Source organism: Podarcis muralis, chromosome 16 (genome assembly GCF_964188315.1).
Source record: "Podarcis muralis chromosome 16, rPodMur119.hap1.1, whole genome shotgun sequence".
In the NCBI taxonomy this organism is placed as follows: Eukaryota; Metazoa; Chordata; class Lepidosauria; order Squamata; family Lacertidae; genus Podarcis; species Podarcis muralis.
This window is the reverse complement of record NC_135670.1, coordinates 40,276,613-40,298,160: the sequence shown is the minus strand read 5'-3', so window position 1 is coordinate 40,298,160 and position 21,548 is coordinate 40,276,613. Positions and strand designations below refer to the sequence as shown.

The window sequence follows — 21,548 nt, the reverse complement described above, 5'->3', positions numbered from 1 at the left end:
GCCCCTTGGTATCGGGACCTGAACAAGAACGGACAAAGGCTACCTGAAGTGTGCTCATACCACAGCCTCTATGTCACGAACATGGTATGCTCTACCAAGGCAAAACACTCAGTGTCCTGGAGACATCTTAGATCTCAGGTCACTGGCACCAGCTGGACTGGATTGTCACCAGGCAATTGCACTGAACTGTGTTAATGTCACACAGAACTACCACAGCACTGACTGCGACATGGTCACACCCTGAAGGCGAGCAAAGAGGACTCCTGGTTAATCTAAGGTTCTGCACTTTGGCAGGAAGAAGCAGCTGCACCAATAAAAGATGAGGGACACTGGTTTGCTGGTAGGGAAAAGGATCTAGGGATCCTAGTGGACCACAACTAAGGCTGAAACAACAAAAGTGTCCAGATCAATGGAAGACAATAACACAATGAAATTCAAAACAGTAACAATTTATTGTGCATTTATTCAAAATCCATTAAAAAATATTTATTTTTATTTTTATATTTATTTTTATTCCATTCTCTTCCAGTTCTTTTTCTTCTTGACACGTGGAGTTACACAGGGAATAGATTATATAACCTAAGGAATGGAAAAACCCAAAATTCCGTGAGAACTTTTGAGGCAAAATAATGTTAACAGCTTTCAGATCTCTCTCTGTCCCCTGCCCTGTCCTGTCTTTTGTCAAAACAAAGGTGTCAACCCTGTGCCCAGAGCCGCCCCCCCTCGGCCTCCCTGAGGTGGTCCAAAGGAAAGAAGAGCAAGGCACAAGGCACCAGCTGGGCTGCAGGAGTTTCCAGAAGGAGGCCTGCAAAACGCCACCCCACCATCCTAGGGACTCCACTCTACATCTGTGTCGGGTTTACTCTGGAGCCTATTCTTCTCCTGAAGCCATCCCATGAGGCAGTGGAGGTTTAGAATCAGAGTTCTCCTCGATGGGCTCCCTTCCAGGGGGATGAGCCCCATCGGCCCCTGGCTTCCCTCTACGGCACGTGCACAAACAGCTTTCTATGGATCTTGTCCGCTCCATCTGCCGGAGCCTGTCTTCTGACACAGGGGAAAGTCCCTCACTCACCGAGGGTTTGAGACCCATTGGCTCCCCTCCCCTGGTTCCTCGGCCTCTTCTCCCTCGGACTGCTGCTCCTTGTGCCCCCTCCACTACCTCCACTCCCTGGGCTCTGAGACGTCTTCCCTTCCTGGTTCTCCAGCAGCTTCCTCCCACCATTCCTCTGTGCCCAACCAGTCCATGACACCATTCCACCCCTTGGCCTCTGTCCCCACAAGGCAGCTTCCCCCTACCTGATCTGGTCCCACAGCCACTGCTTCCCTTCTGCTGCTATAAAAAGATGGAGAAGGCGGTCTTGCCGGCATCATTCTGTCACCTGCAAGAGAAAAAAGGTAAGCAGGTCGCCAGGAGTGCCTGCTTCTCTCACAGATGAAACAGGGCATCTCTAACTACAGATGGGCTTTTGAGAAAGTCTTACGTGCTGAGTGCATTTGGATGTTGGCCTCTCTCGGGTGTCCAGTGGAGCCCGAGGTCCGCACTACCTATAAATCCTCAATGATGATGTCATCTGGATGGAAGAGAATGAGAATGAGAACAGAATGAAAATGAAAATGAGATTTTCCCACAGGCCTTTAGTCAAAGGTCGCTGTCTCCAAAGTGTGGGGCTTACCTTTTTCCGTCTTCAGGCGGAAGCAAGCCAGGTCCGGCCAAACTACTGCTGATGAGGAAAGAAAAATCGGGGTCAGATGGGAGCAAGAGAGCACAGAAGCAGCGCCAAGTCTGGAAGGAGGGGTCTCCCTCTGTCTTGGGCCCAATCCCTTGTTCCAGAGGACCTCCCTGGGCCCTGCAGCCTCCTGGGCAGAGGTAGAAGGGCAGCAGTAGGAAAGGGGGCAGGAAAAGCCTCTGGCCTCATCCTGGCCCCCAGGGACACACCCCACATCATCTGCGCTAAAGATCACTTGGGGATGTGATCTTGGGGGGGAGGTGAAATTAACCAAAGAAATGAATAGAAGAAGGCAAGGTACTTACTCTGAGGTTGGGGTATTTCCAGGCAACGGCCAGCAGCAAGGGGGTGCTGCAGGCCGCTAGTTCTTGAGCCTTGGAGGTCCTGCAAGAGGAAAGAGCATCTCAGAGTCAGGGGCCAGTCTGGGCCAAAGCAGCCCCCACTGCCCCCACCACGGAGTCCCTGGCACTTCTGGACCATGAGGGTTTGCCAGCTTTGGTCTTGGACCAAATTGGGGGCCAAACAGGCTCTGTGCCCCAGAAATGGGGCAGTCCATTGGGTAAGGGACGGGGGGGACAACCCTAAAACCACCCCTGATGCCATCGGGACACTTACGCTGAGAAGGTGGAGGAGGGTGCCAGGGTTGGGGGCTTCCATAAGGAGACTCCCCAGCAGGAGCCGGAAGTGCCTCTTCAGTTCCTGCGGGAAAAGAGAGAAGAGAGTGTGAATGCTGGGTTGGATTCTGCAAGTGTGTGACGAAGAAGAAGAAAGAGCCTGTGAAGGGAAGTCAAAACCAAGGACATACTTCTCTCTCCTCCTCCTCCTCCTCGGCCCCATTCAGCACGGCCTCCAACGTCCTGTGCAGGATGGCACTGATCATATAGCAGCTGAATTTGGGCCTCATGGTGCTGCAGAAATGAAAGGAAGGGGGTTAGATTCTCCCTTGCCCCTTCTCCCTCCCGCCTGCTCTTTCCCCCTGGAGTTCTGCCCCCCACCCACAACCCCATCCACGCCAAAGACCCCACCGACCTTAGCTGGATGAGGGCCTCCAAGGCAAGGGCCAGGGTCAGGGGGCGATCCCTGAAGTGCTCCAAGGGCCCCAAGATGTCCTGGAAGAGGAGGAAAATCAGCTCTGACCCCAAACACCAGGCTTGGCTTTGCAGGGGAATGGCAACCCCATGCCCTGAGCTGGCAGGGTCTTCCTCTACGCAGATGCACAACCCTTTCCACCCACACCCCCCATCACTCACCAGAATGGCTTGGGCCGTCTCCTGCTTGGAGCACTTCAGGGATCGGAGCCCCCTGAGCTCAGCTGTCTGGCAGCTCTGGATGGCCCCCAGGAGGTAGCGCTGTTCATCCTCCAGCAGCTGAAATGCAAAAGTCAGGCTGTCAGTTCCTCGTGAGGGGAGGGCTTCTCCGCATCTGAGAGTGCAGAGTGGGGGGCAAAGGGGGGCAGGTCTGAGGGATCCAGTCCCTGCTCTTGTTTTCTGCAATACTCACCCCCTGGGGCTGGGATGCGGAACCGCAGCAGAACTGCAAACAGAAGGACATGGGAACAAGTGAGTCCTCTTTTGCATCCTTGGACTAGTTGCCCCCCATGCCCATTCCTGCCCTCCTCTGTCCAAAAAAGGAGGGCCACTGGCTCACCACAGGCTGCTCTGGGTCTTGCTGGGGGGCCACCAGACGTGGCATCAGACGTGACAGCGTCTGAACAGGCGCCTTAAGCACCTGATCCTAGAAGAGATGAGCGGAAAGAGCAACTCAGACGCTGGCCGCTCCAGTTCTTGAGGGGGTGTTTGTGTGTGAGGAGGGGCATCTGGAGAAAACAGTGAACCCCTGCCAAATTTGCAGAACAGAAATACCTATGTGGAGCCTAATCAATCCTTGCCTGCCCATCACGACCAATTCCTTCCATCTCTCTGCAGATCAGTGACCTGAAGGGGCATCATCAGAGTCTGAAAGAGGCAGCCCAGAGCATGGAGGGCTGGCAGAGAGAGAAAGGAGGTCCCAAGCGCTCTGGGTTCAAGAGCTATGGCCATGCCAGGACCCAGAGGGCCTGGTCCCCTCATTCATGCAGTCAAGCAGTGTATAAATTTCAGGAAGCAAATGAAATGAATAGGGAGAGGGGAGAGCTTTGGGTCATTCTTAACATTGTTACCGGAAGTTTTGGAAAGGGTGGGGGGGGGGTTTCCCCCTCCAGCAGGCACCATACCCCCCCTCCGACTGTACCCCAAATCAACATCTTCACTTCTGCAAATTTCCCCACAAAACACATCCTGACACAGTCATTTCCTTTTTCTATTCCAAAGGCTCCCATAAATAAGGGTAGAACATTTGCCCTAATGAAGGCTGAGCCTTTCGCTCAACCAATCTGCTCAGACTATCCAAAGAACTGTCCAATAGTGAGTGCCACAAAACAGTGCCCTCCAGCACAAAGCACTGAGGGCACAAGGAGAAGGGGACGACAGAGGACCAGATGGCTGGACAGTGTTCTCAAAGCTACTAACATGAGTTTGACAAAACCGCGGGAGGCAGTGGAAGACAGGAGGGCCTGGCGTGCTCTGGTCCAGGGGGTCACGAAAAGTCGGACACGACTAAACGACTAAACAACAACAACAACAAAAACAGAACAAAGCACACAGGCACTGCAGCTGCCGACCAGCCGTGGCCTCTGCTCTACAAGTAGGAATTCCCACTGGGAAAAGTCAGAACCAGCCATGAAAACCATTCTTGGTCCATTGAAACTAGTCTTTTGTGCTTCAGTCTAGGCTCTTGAACTACCAACCCAGCTGTATGCTTGTGAAACATGGACCACTTATAAACGCCATCTCTAACTCCTTGAAAGATTCCAGCAATGGTGTCTCCGAAAAATGTGACACATCACTGGGAAGGCAGGCGAACTAATACCAGTGTCCTGGAAGAAGCAAAGATCACCAGTGCTGAAGCAATGATTCTTCAACACCAACTTCGTTGGACTGGTCATGTGGTTCGGATGCCTGACTATTGTCTTCCAAAGCAACGACTCTATTCCAAACTTAAAAATGGAAGGTGTAATGCTGGTGGCCAACAAAAGAGGTTTAAAGACTGTCTCAAGGCAAATCTTAAAAAATGGAGTATAAACGCCGACAACTGGGAAACACTGGCCTGCGAGCGCTCCAGTTGGAGAACAGCCTTGACCAAAGGGGTCATGGGCTTTGAAGACACTCGAACTCAGGACACAAGGGAGAAACGTGCTAACAATAATAATAATTTTTATTTATTTATTTATACCCGGCCCTCCCCAGCCAAGGCCGGGCTCAGAGCGGCTAACAAGCAATAATAAAAACAAGTTGAATGATTACAACTTGAAAACAAGATTAAAATACAACATTAAAATATTGAAACATAAAAATATTAAAAATGTAGCCTCACTGCAGGAGGAGAAGGGAAAGAAAAAGAAAGAGAGGGAGGCAGGGAATCAAATTGGCTCCAAGCGAAAGGCCAGGCGGAACAACTCTGTCTTCCAGGCCCTGCGGAAAGAGATCCGATCCCGCAGGGCCCTGGTCTCATGAGGCAGAGCGTTCCACCAGGCCGGAGCCAGTGTTGAAAAGGCCCTGGCTCTGGTTGAAGCCAATCTAACTTCCTTAGGGCCTGGGACCACTAGAGTGTTGCTATTTATGGACCTTGAGGCTCTCCGTGGAGCATACCGGGAGAGGCGGTCCCGTAGGTACGAGGGTCCTAGGCCGTGAAGGGCTTTAAAGGTCAAAAGCAGCACCTTGAACCTGACCCTGTACTCCACCGGGAGCCAGTGCAGCTTGAAAAGCACTGGGTGAATATGCTCCCATGGCAGAGACCCCGTGAGGAGCCTCGCTGCAGCATTCTGTACCCGCTGGAGTTTCTGGGACAGCTTCAAGGGCAGCCCCGCGTAGAGCGAATTACAGTAGTCAAGCCTGGAGATGACCGTCGCATGGATCACTGTGGCCAGGTCGGGGTGGGAAAGGTAAGGGACCAACTGCTTGATGCGGCGAAGGTGGAAAAATGCCGCCTAAGAGGAAGGCAGGCTTGGCAAACCCTCACCGGGATCAACTCCTGGCTCCAGAATTGGCCTCCGCAGTCTCTTACTGCTAAAACCGCGTTTATGGAAAACAATCTTACTCGGCTTCGAGGGATCGTCAAAGAAGAAGGAGGAGGAGAGGAGGCGGCCCCGGCGCCGGGCTGGAGGCGGCGGCGGCGGCCCCTTGGTCCCTCCCCGTCGGTCTCGGGCTCCACCTGACCGGCGCGGGGCTGGGCTGGCGGCGGGCGGAGCGAGGCGGCGGCGAGGAGCGGCGGCCATGGCGGCGCACCTGAACTCGGGCCGGGTCAACCTGATGGCGCTGCGGGAGGCCGGCCGCAAGGAGCTGCGCGAGTTCCTCGACAAGTGCGCCGGATCCAAGGTCGGCCGGGATCGCAGGGAGGGAGGGAGGGAGGGGAGGCCGCGCGCCGCCGGCCCTTTTCCGCCTGGCTCTTCCCCTTCCTCTCCCCGTCTCCTCCTCCTCCTCGGGAGTCCGCTGCCAGGAGCAGGGGGGCCTCGGCCTCCTTTGGGCCCCATTCGCGAAGCCAGGCCCCTTTGCCAAGGAAGGAGGGCAAATAATGAAGTTTCTCTGCATAGAATTGTCAGAGACTTTCCCTCTACCCCACTCACTTCTGTATATTGGACGTAGCTTGAAATGTCAGCTGATTCTCTGCTTTCCTCTTCATAGGCCATTGTGTGGGATGAGTATCTTACAGGTCCATTTGGGCTGATTGCACAGTATTCACTTCTAAAGGTAGGATTGGGCAAGATTTTAAAAAAATATTAAGTCTGATTTTTGCCATAAATAGTGTGTTTTCCTATTGAGAGTTTTATCCAGTAGGTGTGATGAAAATGTTTTTGGTGTCCTAGGTGGGTAGTTATTCCACCTAAACACCAAGTTTACAAAACACAAGGATAGATGCTCCCAGTAGTGAGTTGACCATAAATCCATTCCTTTCTCATATATATAAACTTCTAAAGACTAAAATAAGATTGCACATTATTATTACTTTTGTCTCCTTCCAGGAACATGAGGTGGAGAAAATGTTCACTCTCAAACCAGGCCGCCTCCCACCTGCAGATGTCAAGAATATTATTTTCTTTGTCAGACCAAGGCTAGAACTCATGGACATAATTGCTGAAAATGTGCTCAGGTAGAGTAGCTCTCCAGACCTACCTTTTTGCTTTCTGCAGTCTGAGTAGAAACCTCATGGTTACCTTACTTGTTTTCCTTGACTGAAAAGTTACACCTGAACTCAGGTGACATCACTTACGAACTTGGTTCAGAATATTGAAGGCCAACTTCTCACTTTAACTGGTAGTTTCTGTATTTCTTGAGGTATCTCCTTGTGTCCTTTCTAGTGAAGACAGAGTCCGTTGTCCACAGAGGGATTTCCACATCCTGTTTGTGCCACGCCGCAGCTTGCTGTGTGAGCAGCGACTGAAGAATCAAGGAGTTCTGGGCTCCTTCATTCACAGAGAGGAGTACAGCCTGGACCTCATTCCATTTGATGGAGACCTATTATCCATGGAGTCTGAAAGCGCCTTCAAAGTCAGTATTGGGTTTCTTTGCATAGGGTGGCACAGTGTGGGGTATATTTCTAAACTGGCTGCTGATAGCCCCCAGTTGGCATCCCAATGCTCAGTCATAGGAGTCATTAGTTGGCAGTGGCTTTGGCTTCCTATTGACTTGAGGTCTAGACTGGAACCAGATCTTCTGCATACCCCACCACCTCAGTGCTATAAGGACAGCAACTATTCTCTGCGTTGTACGACAAGGTCATGAGCTTCAACTGCAAGGAAACAGATCTAGGTTTCATATTAAGAGGGTCACTTCCTTCTTCCCACGCATTAAGAACTGTTTCAGAGGCCCTTCTCTTGAGTTTTGGTGACCAGAAAGAGAGCCGCCTTCTGAGTGTTGATTATTGGTTGATCTTCCTAGAGCCACAGGTGAAAATTTCACCTAGGCCTTCAACTGATTTTAGTGCTGCTCTGTTAAGGTGTGTTAAGTGTTTTTTTGTTCATACTGTTTTTTTATATAAACTGATTTGAAAAAATTGATTTAAAAGTGGGGTATGTATATTTTAATATGACGAATACTATGGAAACCCTCTTCGACAGTGACAATTAATTAGCTGGTGGCTGCCTTCTGCTTGGAGGTTTTTAAAAGGAAGCTGGCCAATATATATGGTACAGTATATAGTAATCAATTACAGCAAATTTTACCACCTTGGGGGTGTTACAGTATGTGTCTGAACTCACATGCGTGTCCACCACTCACATGTATTCATACACACACTGTCAAAGAAGATTGGGATCTTTTGCTAACATCATAATGTGTGTCCGTTTATGAACATTTGTTTGCCTCCATTCCTGCCTAAATAAAACTGACACCTGATACTTTTTGTTTGGGGCTGGTGATCCTAAAGACCTATTAACTGCCAGATGGGCAACCCAGTAATTCTTAGAGGCAAACAAATGGCTTTACAGTAAGATTATTGAGAGACATTGACAAAGAAAGCTTGCTTTATTATATGAAATGAAATTGAGAGGATATATAAATGCTGTTTCAGACAGTAAAATTACAATTTAAGCAGGCAGCAACTACTTAGCTTACGCACCTTGTCCCTACCTAGTCTCAGCCTACAGAAGTGAGTGTGACAATTTTGGCAGCAGGACCCACACTGCCAGTAAGTTAAGAAAGGGAGGGGAGAAAGAGTATCCCTGTCCTCAACTGTCCTTAATACGTGTGTGTTCATTTCTTGTGATCACTGAATGAAGGTCTTCTGTGGAGCTAGGAGAGCCAGCAGAATAAATTCCGTTTGACACACACACCTATTAGCACAAGGAAGCACTTTGTCATCTGTGCCAGTTTTCTGATCCTGTTTATTTAAAGTACAGTGTTTGTAGGGTGCCTTTTTATTTTCTGCTTATTGCTGTAAGCTGAGGATACCACCTGCATCCTAAGTTTCTTACCATGCTTTCTTTGTCTTTTTTTAAAATATAGGAGTGTTACTTAGAAAATGACCAGACCAGCCTCTATCACGCAGCAAAGGGACTCATGACACTCCAGGCACTTTATGGAACAATCCCACAGATCTTTGGGAAAGGGGAATGCGCAAGGGTAAATATGATCTAGAACGCCTCCCTTGTCTGCCATTTCACTGTGTGAATGCCTCTTTGTATGGACAACAATCGCTTTGGAATTGCTCTACTTTTTTCTTTCTTTTCTTAACCCTGCTTATATATAAAGAGGCATGTGGTCTTTAATGTCTAATGAATCCACACACTCTGTGTTATAGTGAATGGGTGTGTGGGTGTATGAGGTGTATATGAGAGACATGAAGAAGATGAGGCTGCGGATTTTGGTTATTCTGCCCCTGTCCTTGGAGGTTGAGGAGCAGCAGTCAGTCTGGGTCTGTCTCTTGCACAAAGGGGATGACAGAGCACCACTCTAGAGCTTGGCTCACCACTGCAGGAAGTGAGAGGTGCATATTCAGAGATGTCTGCAATGTTGGATGTGTTACTTGCTGCTTGTAGCCTGAGTCATAATCTTCCAAACGCTTCTTTCTTCAGCACGTGGCAAATATGATGATCAGGATGAAGCGGGAGTTTTCTGGGAGCCAGAATCCAATCTTCCCAGTCTTTGATACCCTCTTGCTGCTTGACCGCAACATAGACTTGATGTCACCTCTGGCCACACAGCTGACTTATGAGGGGCTTATTGATGAGATATACGGAATTCAGAATAGTAAGTTAGCAGCTGTGACCAGGATGTAACAAAATTTCTGAGTAATTGGTTCTCAGATGGAAAAAGACCCTGTCTTAGACCAGTACATACATCTTTATTCTCTCTTCTCGTTGTAGTGGACGGTTTCTTCTTACCGGTCACATCCTTTCCTTAGTCAGGGAGTAGGTAAGCAGTTCTGTTCAGAGAAGGGACAACAATCCCCAGTAACAGATTTTTTCTCAGCTTCCTCACGATATGCCAATTGGTCTTTTGTTGTCATTGTCCCCTTTCTTTTCCCCCAGCCAAGGAAGGCTACTCCTCTTCCTTGTAGGTCTTCTGCTTTTCTTTCTTTCTTTCTTTCTTTCTTTCTTTCTTTCTTTCTTTCTTTCTTTCTTTCTTTTTCAGAGGATTTTTCAGGGTCTCCCACTCCCGTGCCCTTAAGCAGCATTTTAGAGACACTGAGGATGATAGGATGACTCCAGTTCTCCTCATCTTGTCTGATGCAGGGGTGTGGAACCTGTGGCTCTCCAGCTGTTGTTGGACTGCCCCAACCAGGATGGTCCAAAAGCACCTGGGGGGCCACAGGGCCCCCATCCCACCAAGTTTTCTAGCAGCAGTTTAGTAACTCTCATTTATTTCACCTGACTTAATGGGAAAGTATTTTGCTCTTTTGTCCAGTGGTATTATCTGGTATAGAAAGTGTTCCACAAGTGGGCAGCAGAGGAGAAGAGGGGAAATAAGATGCTTCCCCTGGATCAGTTTCAGTTGGGAAAAATGAAAACTGGTGCCCCTCAAGAGCCAGCTTAGCACTTGCCAAGTGACAGCTCAGGTTCCTTATTTCCCAGTGTTTATTCCTCTGTGTGTTGGGAAGCCAAGTCAGCTCTGTTTCCTTTGGCTTGTATTTTGGCAGCTTACGTGAAACTCCCTCCAGAAAAGTTTGCCCCCAAGAAGCAGGGGGAGGGTGGCAAGGATCTCCCCACAGAGCCCAAGAAGCTGCAGCTGAATTCTGCTGAGGAGCTTTATGCAGAGATCCGGGACAAGAATTTCAATGCTGTGGGCTCTGTGCTGAGCAAGAGAGCCAAAATAATCTCAGCCGCATTTGAGGTAATCGACCTGTGTTATCTTATCCCCACAGATGAGTCCAGGTTCAACTGGCTTGTCCATTCAGCCTCAGAAGTGTTCCACATACACCTTGCAGTTGCAGGATGCTGGTCAAATCAGAAGTCAGATCTGCACTTTTGCTTCAGCACTAGTCTTGATCAAGGCTGTGTGTTCTGTAAAAACAATGAAAATTTGTGCCTGTGCAATCCAAACCCCGCACCAAGAAGAACCTGAATCAGCAACATATAAGTGTGTTATGCATATAAGTGTATAGATCTACACAATCTATACTTCCACATTTTGTACCCTTCTAGTTTTACTGCTTATGAAGAGAGACAATAAGTTATGGAAGACACTGAAGCCCTCCCCATTAGCTTTTGAGAATTCAGAAAGCACACTTTTGAACATGTCATTACAGTCATAAGACATGGAAACTTGCTTGTATTTTAACGAAAGCTGAGATTCTTAGGGAACTGAATCCTACCCCAATTCCATACTACCAAGGCATACATGTGGACTTTCCTATGGCATGTTGGAATCAGATGTATCTTCTTGATGTCACATATCTCATGGGATGGTGTAGCCATATAATAATTTGGGCAAGTGGCTTTGTCCTTGCAGTCACAAATGTGTGTGCAGTTTACATGTTGTGTGTGTGCGCAGTTTCCATGTTGTGCAGTTTCAGGAAATTCCATCATGCCTGGCCTAGTATGATAGTACATAAAAGCATAGATGACTTGAGCTCTGAGCTGTGTAATCTGGTCACATTTTCTGCATTTCTTTCTGCTCCTTTAGAAGGCCAGACCAGCTGCACTTGCCTATTGAAAGAGGAACCATTTAAAATTGAGTGCTATAATTGGCACTTTTATGTTGGAAGGAACAAGAGAGAGTGCAAGGTTGTCAGATATAATAGGTGATAATGAAACAGCAGCTTGTGGGTAGCAAAAGGCTTATTAATGGCATACTTCATTATTATCTTCCTGCCTGGGCTTGCCATTCATATAGTTTACACTTCAACCAAATTCCACTTTTCAATAAATGTGTTTGGATGTGTAGTTCTTTCTTGTTGGTCTGATAGAAACTGGAAGCGGAATACATACATCTGGATTGTCCTTATTAATAGTCATTAGACACCTCTGGCAATCTAGTCCTTAGAGTTAAGCTCTGTGCTTTTCATCGTTACTGAGATAACAAGATTTATGTCTCTTCAGGAAACATCCTTATGGACTCAGATAATTTCTCACTTCATTATGTTGGACCAATTTCTTTATTTGGATCATTTATAACCTGCTTTTCAATCAGGGTTCTCAAAATCAAAGAGCAAAATTTAGAAACAAAATAAACGTAAAATCAATAAAATGCAAACATCCAAACAAAGGGACAATTTGTAACCGTGGGAGTGCATGGTGGTCATTAAAGAAGGCATGTGTGTTCTAGTAATTTGGCAGGGGCGCATCTTGGACTTAAATAGAGGTTTTCTTTCCACTCTGTCATGAGCTCGGTGTGAATTACAATGTCTCCTGCTGGTTTCATATTTGAAGTTCATTAGGTTAGAGAAGAGTTTTACTCTGCTGGGGCCGGTATCCAACCTGGTCACACTCACCCCAGGCAGCTCCTGATTCAGCACAGTTTCCACTGCCCCACAGGCTTTTTTGGTGTTAGAAAAGGAAGAATGTTTTTATTATGTGTAAAACTGCAACATGCATGAAAAGATGCCAGTTAGTTAGAAATGGTTAGGAAAGTGCTCAAGCTTGCCATTCATTTAGCAGTTTTACACTGCAAAACTGATCATGCAACAAAGAAAGAATATTGGATGGGGAACTGGATATTCTCTCATCAGCAGCGTAACTATTTTTTTCCTTAACTGAAAATAGTGAACACTGTAAAGGAGACACATAAGATTTCCATGTTTTCTTGGGGATTGACTCTAAACTGTTATCTGCTGGGTCTGTTTTCCTAGGAAAGACACCATGCTAAAACTGTTGGAGAGATCAAACAGTTTGTCTCACAGCTGCCGCACATGCAAGCAGCAAGAAGCTCTTTAGCTAACCACACTTCTATTGCGGAACTCATCAAAGATATCACTAGTGAGTTTTTACCTATTTATTCATTCACTCACTCACTCACTCACTCACTCACTGCCTTTCCCCCCAGATGGGACTCAAGGTGGCTTACAGAATATTCCAGCTATAGCTTTAATAAATTCCCTGTGGATAAGCTGCCAGTGGCCAGATATCAGCACTGTTCTTGACTGAAAACTATTTTCAAACGCAGCGTGTTCATTTACTGTTTATTATTATTTATTTAAGCATCAGAAGACTTCTTTGATAACTTAACAGTGGAACAAGAGTTTATGTCAGGAATAGACACTGATAAGGTAGGTGAAAATGCTCTTAAAATAGTTCCCCCCCATTGTTATCTAGTATCTCTTGGAATAATGGTGGGTGTCGTTTTTGCTAAATAGAACCTGTTTCTGTTCCACTGAATCTTCTGGAAGTTAAACTTCCTTGGTCCAACATCCTCAACACCACCTTCTGCCCCAGACTGCAACCACTCTTATTGATGAAGAAAAACTGCTCACCAAAAATTGCATCCTGTTTTGTGGCTGGTTTCACTTTGATGCAAATTGTTCTTGACATTGTGATGGAGGAGGTTCCATGTCCACTTTTACATCCCTACGAATAAGAGCTAAACATTTTGTTTCGCTACCATTTCAAAAGTTGGTGTAGTTTTGTTGGTTTGATTTTTCTGTTTAGGTCAACAACTACATTGAAGACTGTATTGCCCAAAAGCATCCTCTGATCAAGATTTTAAGACTTGTTTGTCTGCAGTCAGTGTGCAACAGCGGACTGAAACAGAAGGTCCTGGATCATTATAAGAGAGAGATTCTCCAGGTTAGCCAAATCAAATATAGATCACTCTTGGGAGAACCTTATGCACGATTGTTTAGTGGGGAAACTCAAGTCATCGCGCCAGCTGCTGGCTAACTCATCTCAGTAATTAAAACCTAATGTCAAGGTTGATGTATTTATATTCTATTTCCTATTTGCATAGCATTTTTTTTAAAGGATAATAATTAAAAAGAGAAACAAACATGGTTAATAGTTTATTGAGATTTTGCAGTCTGCTAGCTCATGCTGCCCTTTTCCTCCCCTGGAGCAAGTGAGAGCAACAAGCCAGGCAACCTTGACTTATCAATATATGAACCATGGTTGTGGTTTCTTCCTTTTGTATAAACCATGATTGCAAAAGCAGGAACAGTGGCTTCATGTTTGTTGTTTATTCAGGAGAAACAAACCACAATTCCAGGTTCAGACATAATGATAACTTAAGGCTTCATGGCTCACACCCAGGAAGGAGCAATGCAAGAACTTTTGGGGACTGTGCACACTGCTCCATCCTGACATTGCCGTTGACCCATGACTTACTGTTACATGCAGATGAGGGCATTGCATTTTTAAATTGAATGTTACCTCTGCAGGTTTGGGTGGCACAGAAGAAAAACTTGTTAAAAATATAAAGAAATGTTGTTTTTGCCCAATCTATAGCTATCTATCTTGGTTCAATCTAGACTTGCTCAGCTCCTGTTTTTACTTTTCACTGTGTTCTTAGCTTTAAATCAAATGGTTTATTGATTGAAGTCTTGGGCTACAGCACTATGTAGACTTACCTTGGAGGAATTCCCTTTGATCACATTGACTCCTACAACATATAGTCATACCTTGGATCCCGAACGCCCTGGAACTCAGACGTTTTGACTCCTGAATGCCGCAAATCCGGAAGTGATTGTTCCAGTTTGCGAACATTCTTTTGGAACCTGAACATCCGACAGGCTTCTGCAGCCAATCAGAAGCTGCAATTTGGTTTTCGAACGTTTTGGAAGTCAAACAGACTTCCGGAATGGATTCGGACTTCCAAAGTACTGTACGACTGTACACAGGATTATACTGTCAATGAACCCAAGACTGGTAATGCTAAATCAGTCCATGGTTTTGAACAACCTCACTTTGCTTTCTTGCAGATAGACCGTGCATCTCTTAAGCAGGTCAAATGACAATCCATACATATTATATAAAATACAATATAGTATAGTATCATTGACACTCCCCCCAATGGTTTTCAGTACCATCCCCTTCCTCTATTCTCTACTTGCCTCAGTTCCTTTTCTGTGTATTATTAAATAGTAAGATAGACCTATAACTTGTAACTGCGGCCACCCTCATGACTTCCACACCCCCCTCCAAGCATCACACTGAACATAGTGGAATGACAAGTACTTTCAACTGTACAACTGGGATAGCGTCTGTAATACTTTTCCCTTTTGGTGTGTGATGTCTCAGTACTCGCAACTTGTTATTGTTTATACTCTTTCTTTTCTTCTTTTTAATATCTAATTCATTTGTAACTGAAAATCCATAAAATATAAATTTTAAAAGAACATTTTTCTAAAAAAAAGAAAATTACAATACCTTCTTCTTCTTTGCCGAGCCCTCATACATGGTCTTAAAAGTGAGTCCGTAGGTGACTGTGGAGACCAATTCTGGCTCCACACGTCCTTCCACGTGGGGACATAGGTTTCTGGGCAAGAGTTGATCACGGTGAGGGTTCCTTCCTCTTAGCACATTTCTCCCTTTTGTCCTGAGTTTGAGTGTCTTCAAAGCCCATTACATCTTAGGTAAAGGCTGTTATCCAACTGGAGTGTTTTCAGGCCAGGGTTTCCCAGTTGTCAGTGTTTATACGGCATTTTTTAAGATTTGCCTTGAGAGAGTCTTTAAACTTATTTTGTTGACCACCAGCATTACGCTTTCCATTTTTAAGTTTGAAATAGAGCGATTGCTTTGGAAAACAATAATCAGGCATCCGAACAACATTACCAGTCCACCAATACAACCAATACTAAGCAGCACACATAGGAGCCAACTCCTAGAGGCTACGGGGGCTCCTCCCCCCAAAAAAAAAATATCTGAAGAGGTGGGCCCTCCAAAGTTGATGGGCACTGCTATTCACATGGTGTGTGTGCACTGTGTCATGTGATTGATTATGTGGGACAGGACTTACCTGGGCCCCCACAATATTTTATTCAAGTTGGTACCCCTGACAACACATGTTCTTGTTACAGACTTATGGCTATGAACATATACTGACTTTAAATAATCTAGAAAAGGCTGGACTCTTGAAGACCCAGTTAACCAGTAGAAACAACTACCCAACAATTCGGAAAACTCTGCGTCTGTGGATGGATGATGTCAATGAACAGGTAAGTTAAGTGCTTCATCACACAGTTATGGCATTGCTAAAAATTTTATGAAATGCACTGTGGTGATAAGCTGCTCTTCATTGATCCCACTTCCTTCCATCCTTCCTGCAGAATCCCAACGACATCTCTTATGTATACAGTGGCTATGCTCCTCTAAGTGTGCGCCTGGCACAATTGCTTGCCCGTCCAGGGTGGCGAAGTATAGAAGAAGTGTTAAAGATGCTTCCAGGACCACACTTTGAAGAGAGGCAGCAATTGCCAACAGGGCTTCAAAAAAAACGTAGGTATCTTTGGACACACAATTTGTGTTGTAATATAGTGCTTAAAGGGCTGCTAATGACAACTGCAGCTTCACCTGCAGTACAGTGGCTTCTTGTTAACACTGGAGCTCCAGTGCAAACAAAGGCTTCCTTGTTCCTAGAGGGTGCAAGTTTGTATGGACTTTTTAAAAAAATGGCCATGCAATTTCAACCACTCTTCTTGCATGTTGCAGCTCATATGGAGCCCTGGATCAGATGCATGGGTTCAGCCTCCCACAACTCCCACTGATTTCAATGCAGTGTAGGCATTCCCAGTGGGTTGGGCCTTGTATCTGAGTGATAGATGTTGCATATTTAGTCGCTGTTGCTTCATTCTGCCTAGGTTAGCTTCCCTCTTCCAAACTGCAGCATAGCAACCTTCTTGTCAAATAACCAATCTAAAACCAAGCTGGGGGAAGTGAGGGTTGGGTAGGAGTTGTGTTGCACCAAAAATATATTCAAAGTCAGTTTTCCACTCTCTACCTTGTAAACAATGCAGGTCAGCATGGAGAAAACAGAGTCACTCTGGTATTTTTCCTGGGTGGAGTGACATATGCCGAAATTGCAGCCCTCCGCTTTCTGTCTCAAATGGAAGATGGGGGCACAGAATATGTCATTGCAACAACTAAACTCATCAATGGAACAAGCTGGGTCAAATCTCTAATGGAGAAGTTGGAGCCTCCGCCCTTTTAGAACGAGAATCTGCATAGGTGTAATGATAAGAAGCAGAGAAGAGGTATCCTGGCAGTGCGAATGGAAGCTGGCCTTGCTGCTAGATACAGGGCAGAAAGCGTGGTGTTCTTGCATTGACTCTGTCCATAACTTTGCAAGAGGCTGATGCCTCTCTGAAAGAGGGAACGATAAAAGAAATGAAATGCCTTGAAGATAGTTCCTTACATTGCTTTCTGAAAAATAAGCTTGGGAGGAAACTTAAATTATGTGGCCTGTGCTTTGACTCGGCCCTGCAGTGCATCCACTATCATTATTCCCAGGTTGTCTATCTATCTGTTTATTGCAGTTTCTAAGCATCTCCTTGGGAATTAACATATTCCACAATTCCATACATCTCTCAAGAAGATTTCCCTGATACTTCACTTCACCCCCTCCATCCTTTGTACTGTCACTTTGTTTTTTGAGTTCTGCCTCTTAATGCCATTCTTAAACTTTCTCCGCATGCGATGTTGTATAACGTTTGTAGACCTGTACATGGCTATGTCTCCTCTTAGGCCACCATTCTGCAAGTCCTATTGAAAGCATGTTCTAAAACCCTGAATATGTTAAGTTTACAAATGGCTTCAGTTCTTTGGTCCCGACCATTTATATGATGCTGTTGGTAACACCTCCATTCTCTCAACCCATGCTTTACTTTCCACACATCCTGAGACATACAGCAACAAAATCTGATTCCCCCCTCTCCTACAATTTTCTCTGCAGAAACGAGGGAGTTCTCAATTTTTCTTGTGTGCTGTAAATGTATCTAAATCTCTCATTTCATGTCAGCTTTTCCTTAAAAATTTACTTTAAAAGCTTTACATTAAGTATGTTTGTAACCTGTACAGTGAATGTAATGGGCGGGGATTGCAAAAAGATCCTGGATCATTTTGGTGTGCCTCCAGTTTTTACTGTTTTTCTCTGAAGACAGCAGTGGTCAGATTAATGCTGATACCTTTTTGAGGGTGCTGGAGTTCTACATGTGTAAATTCAAGGAGACAAATGTTGATTATAAAGATACAGTTCCAACGGTTTTCCATTGTGTGTATATGTTGTTTAATACAAATAAGTATTAAATTGTCTTTATTATTCTTCGAAATAAGTTCTCAAGACAAAGTCATCTCGGATATTTAAATTTCAGGGTGCTGCTGTTGCAGAGTGTTGTGGTCAGACTTGTTTAATCTTGGTAAAAATACACAGAGAGATTGTGGAACATGTAGGAACTTTTGCACGTCTTGGGTTGTGGACAATGATGGATCATGACTTTTGTCTCTGACAATTAGGGGATAGTGGAGAAATTTGATTCAATTTGTATTTAAAGGCAAATCAACGTAATTTACACCTACTGAAACATAACCAACCTTTGAAATTTGCACTTCTCCAGCCCAAGTAATGTGTACAAAAAAAATGTACTGGTGGAAATAACATACAAAAACTGCATTAAATTAGGGGACACTGCTTTGCAAAAATGTGTATATTACTCAAAATTGCATACAAAAAAATTATATTAAGAAGACTTTGCACTAAATGCTGACGAATTGTCATAAACACTTTAAAAATCCTCAAACTGATTGTGAAATGTAGAAAACTGAAGATGGGGAAAATGAGAACTGAGGAAAGCCACAATTGATGGATTTGCCTTTCTCCTGATAGTTCACCTGAACATCCAGGTGCTTTTCTCAGTCATTGCTCCTGGAGACTTGCTTGCTCTTAACTTTTAAGTTGTGTTGCATGTCAAGTTCTAGCACATTCTCTTGGGTATTCCAGAGGGAGCAAGCATTCTCACAAAGCAAATCCAGTGTTGTAGCACTGTTCCATCAACTCAATTTTTGTATGGGCTTAAAGTTCCCTAAAAGTAATTTTTTGTGCCCTGAAACTAAATTAATTTGGTTTCTTTTGCCTTCCCTGAAGCAAAGCTACAGGGAACCAGGCAGAGGGCCTTCTCGGTAGTGGCGCCCGCCCTGTGGAATGCCCTCCCATCAGGTGTCAAAGCGATAAATAACTACCTGACGTTCAGAAGACATCTTAAGGCAGCCCTGTTCAGGGAAGTTTTTAATCTGTGATATTTTACTGTATCTTTGGTTTCTATGGAAGCCGCGCAGAGTGGCTGGGGAAACCCAGCCAGATGGGCGGGGTACAAATAATAAATTATTATTACCTGGAGTCAGGATTTCCCAATAAAGAATGGGCAACTATAAAGATAAACAAGAAAAGTAGCTACTAGAATTTATAATTCAAGCAAAACGCGCAAGTGCCAAATTCGCAAGGAAAATAGTTCTTTCTGCAATTGTTAATGTGTACTAATGTTTCTGTATCAGAAGCACAAGTAAATGAATCTCCTTCAGAACAAGTACGTGATACTTTCACATTAAGCTTCAGTTATTGCTGTAAAGGCAATTGTGTCCTTCATTGCTTTCTTCAAATTTCCAGGGTCAGTTTATAGATTGTACATGAGGAAGAGCTTGCATGTTTCTGGGGAAAAGCTAGCATTTTTCACCATATCACTGGGGGAGTAATTGCATCCTAAATGGCTTCCTGAGTAGCTTGATTTTGATCTGTTTCTGGGGAAGGGCTTGCTTATCCCAAGGATAATAATTCGATAATGAGGGTGCCTGATTAAATTTAGAGTCCATTTGCTAAGCTATAATGCATCTCAGTGAAACATGTCACTTTAAATAGAGATGCTTTCATCTGAAATAACCAGAAGGAGGCAGGCAGCATTAAGGGTCAAAAATATACTTTATTTTTAAAGTGTAGGTGAGTGTGGTACTGATAAAGGGTGTGTACAGACACAATTTGAGCAGTAAGCCTGCTGAGAAAGCACTTGCCATGTGGTGTTTAGAGGAAAGATGTCTTGGATTGAGCTCAGGAAACGAGACTTGCATTTACAGCAGAAGTCGCCTTTAAATGTTGCTGTAATGTTCTGGAGAAGCTGTGACAATTTTTCTTCTGTGCAAAATGGACTTCTAAGTGTGATGTGTATATAGCAGACTCTGGGTCTGACACTTATAATAATTTATTATTTATACCCCGCCCATCTGTCTGGGTTTCCCCACCCACTCTGGGCAGCTCCCAACCAAATATTAAAAACACAATACAGCATTAAACATTAAAAACTTCCCTAAACAGGGCTGCCTTCAGATGTCTTTTAAAAGTAAGATAGTTGCTTATTGCCTTGACATCTGATGGAAGGACGTTCTACATGGCAGGCATCCTACCCAGAAGGCCCTCTGCCTGGTTCCCTGTGACCTCACTTCTCACAATGAGGGAACTGCCAGAAGGCCCTTGGCGCTGAACCTCAGTGTCTAGGCTGAATGATGGGGGTGGAGATGCTCCTGCAGGTATACTGGACCGAGGCCGTTTAGGGCTTTAAAGGTCAGCACCAACACTTTGAATTGTGCTCTGAAACATACTGGGAGCCAATGCAGATCTCTCAGGACCGGTGTTATATGGTCTTGGCGGACATTCCCAATCACCAGTCTAGCTGCTGCATTCTGGATTAATTGCAGTTTCCGGGTCACCTTCAAAGGTAGCCCCACGTAGAGTGCGTTGCAGTAGTCCAAGCGGGAGATAACTAGAGCATGCACCACTCTGGCGAGACAGTCCGCGGGCAGGTAGGGTCTCAGCCTGCGTACCAGGTGGAGCTGGTAGACAGCTGCCCTGGACACAGAATTGACCTGCGCCTCCATGGACAGCTGTGAGTCCAAAATGACTCCCAGGCTGCGCACCTGGTCCTTCAGGGGCACAGTTACCCCATTCAGGACCAGGGAATCCTCCACACCCGCCCGCCCCCTGTCCCCCAAAAACAGTACTTCTGTCTTGTCAGGATTCAACTTCAATCTGTTAGCCGCCATCCATCCAGACACTCACAGGACATTCACCGCCATCACTGGTTCTGATTTAAAAGAGAGAGCTGGGTATCATCTGCATACTGATGAACACCCAGCCCAAACCCCCTGATGATCTCTCTAGGTGGCTTCATATAAATGTTAAAAAACTTGGGGCAAGAGGATGGAGCTCTGAGGCACCCCACAAGTGAGAGCCCAGGGGTCTGAACACTCACCCCCCACCACCACTTTCTGGACACAGCCAGAAGGAGTGTATAACAGTGCCCCCAGCTCCCAGCCCCTCTAGACATTCCAGAAGGATGTTATCGTCAATGGTATCAAAAGCCGCTGAGAGATCCAGCAGGACTAGGGAACAACACTCACCTTTGTCCCTAGCCCGCCAGAGATCATCGACCAGCACAACCAAGACAGTTTTAGTCCCATGATGAAGCCTGAATCCCGATTGGAAGGGATCCAAATGGTCCACATCCTCCAGGTGTGCTGGGAGTTGTTCAGCAACCACCCGCTCAATCACTTAACTTCCATCTACAACAGATGCTGCATTAAGGGGAGAATTAGCCTCCTGTTTTTAGCACACAAAAATTGTAGGTTGAGAAACCAACCTCAGGCTAACAAGCAGATAAATACATTCCTTTACTAAACAGAACTTAAGCAAGTACAGTATTGCATTCTCTTTCCCAATATGTTTCGAAAAGATGTCAATTTTCAGGGGTAAACCCCGAGAAAGTAAGTTGTTCAAATTAATTGATTTCAAGTAACAATTTACTACATGTATGCCTTTACTATGGGATGCGGGTGGCGCTGTGGGTTAAACCACAGAGCCTCTTGGGCTTGCTGATCAGAAG

At 45.5% G+C, this 21,548-nt stretch overlaps 2 protein-coding genes across 4 annotated transcripts; one reads left to right on the top strand and one right to left on the bottom strand.

Annotated features, from left to right (window-relative positions):
- Window positions 1-433: 433 nt before the first annotated feature.
- LOC114592682 (uncharacterized) lies at window positions 434-6,065 on the bottom strand. The gene is made up of 12 exons (XM_077920219.1): window positions 5,862-6,065; window positions 3,375-3,461; window positions 3,228-3,260; window positions 2,978-3,094; window positions 2,757-2,836; window positions 2,533-2,635; window positions 2,343-2,426; window positions 2,033-2,111; window positions 1,674-1,721; window positions 1,482-1,571; window positions 1,297-1,379; window positions 434-579 (listed from the first exon to the last, which is right to left on the bottom strand). The coding sequence occupies exons 2-10, from the start codon at window positions 3,417-3,419 to the stop codon at window positions 1,546-1,548; spliced, it is 615 nt and encodes a 204-aa protein (XP_077776345.1). The 5' UTR covers window positions 3,420-3,461; window positions 5,862-6,065; the 3' UTR covers window positions 434-579; window positions 1,297-1,379; window positions 1,482-1,545.
- VPS33A (VPS33A core subunit of CORVET and HOPS complexes) lies at window positions 6,007-17,889 on the top strand. Of its 3 annotated transcripts, XM_028709331.2 has the most exons (13): window positions 6,007-6,139; window positions 6,446-6,511; window positions 6,784-6,911; window positions 7,120-7,309; window positions 8,765-8,881; window positions 9,334-9,508; window positions 10,398-10,591; window positions 12,549-12,675; window positions 12,898-12,965; window positions 13,345-13,482; window positions 15,708-15,845; window positions 15,957-16,125; window positions 16,644-17,889. In XM_028709331.2, exons 1-13 carry the CDS (start codon window positions 6,038-6,040, stop codon window positions 16,835-16,837), a joined length of 1,806 nt encoding a protein of 601 aa, XP_028565164.2. In that variant the 5' UTR covers window positions 6,007-6,037; the 3' UTR covers window positions 16,838-17,889. The 3 variants fall into 3 exon arrangements, with proteins under 3 accessions (XP_028565164.2, XP_028565166.2, XP_077776344.1); XM_077920218.1 differs by lacking the exon at window positions 6,446-6,511 and having other exon boundaries at window positions 6,026-6,139; XM_028709333.2 differs by lacking the exons at window positions 12,549-12,675; window positions 15,708-15,845; window positions 15,957-16,125; window positions 16,644-17,889.
- Window positions 17,890-21,548: the final 3,659 nt, after the last annotated feature.

Bases quoted from the DNA above. Each gene is read 5' to 3' on its own strand.
- LOC114592682 (XM_077920219.1), bottom strand. From the start codon at position 3,419: ATGCCACGTCTGGTGGCCCCCCAGCAAGACCCAGAGCAGCCTGTG. The intron at 3,261-3,374 runs GTGAGCCAGTGG...TTCTGTTTGCAG, and splicing joins AAGACCCAGAGCAGCCTGTG to TTCTGCTGCGGTTCCGCATC. The intron at 2,636-2,756 runs GTCGGTGGGGTC...TCATTTCTGCAG, and splicing joins GAGGCCCTCATCCAGCTAAG to CACCATGAGGCCCAAATTCA.
- VPS33A (XM_028709331.2), top strand. From the start codon at position 6,038: ATGGCGGCGCACCTGAACTCGGGCCGGGTCAACCTGATGGCGCTGCGG. The intron at 15,846-15,956 runs GTAAGTTAAGTG...TCCTTCCTGCAG, and splicing joins TGGATGATGTCAATGAACAG to AATCCCAACGACATCTCTTA. The intron at 16,126-16,643 runs GTAGGTATCTTT...TAAACAATGCAG, and splicing joins AACAGGGCTTCAAAAAAAAC to GTCAGCATGGAGAAAACAGA.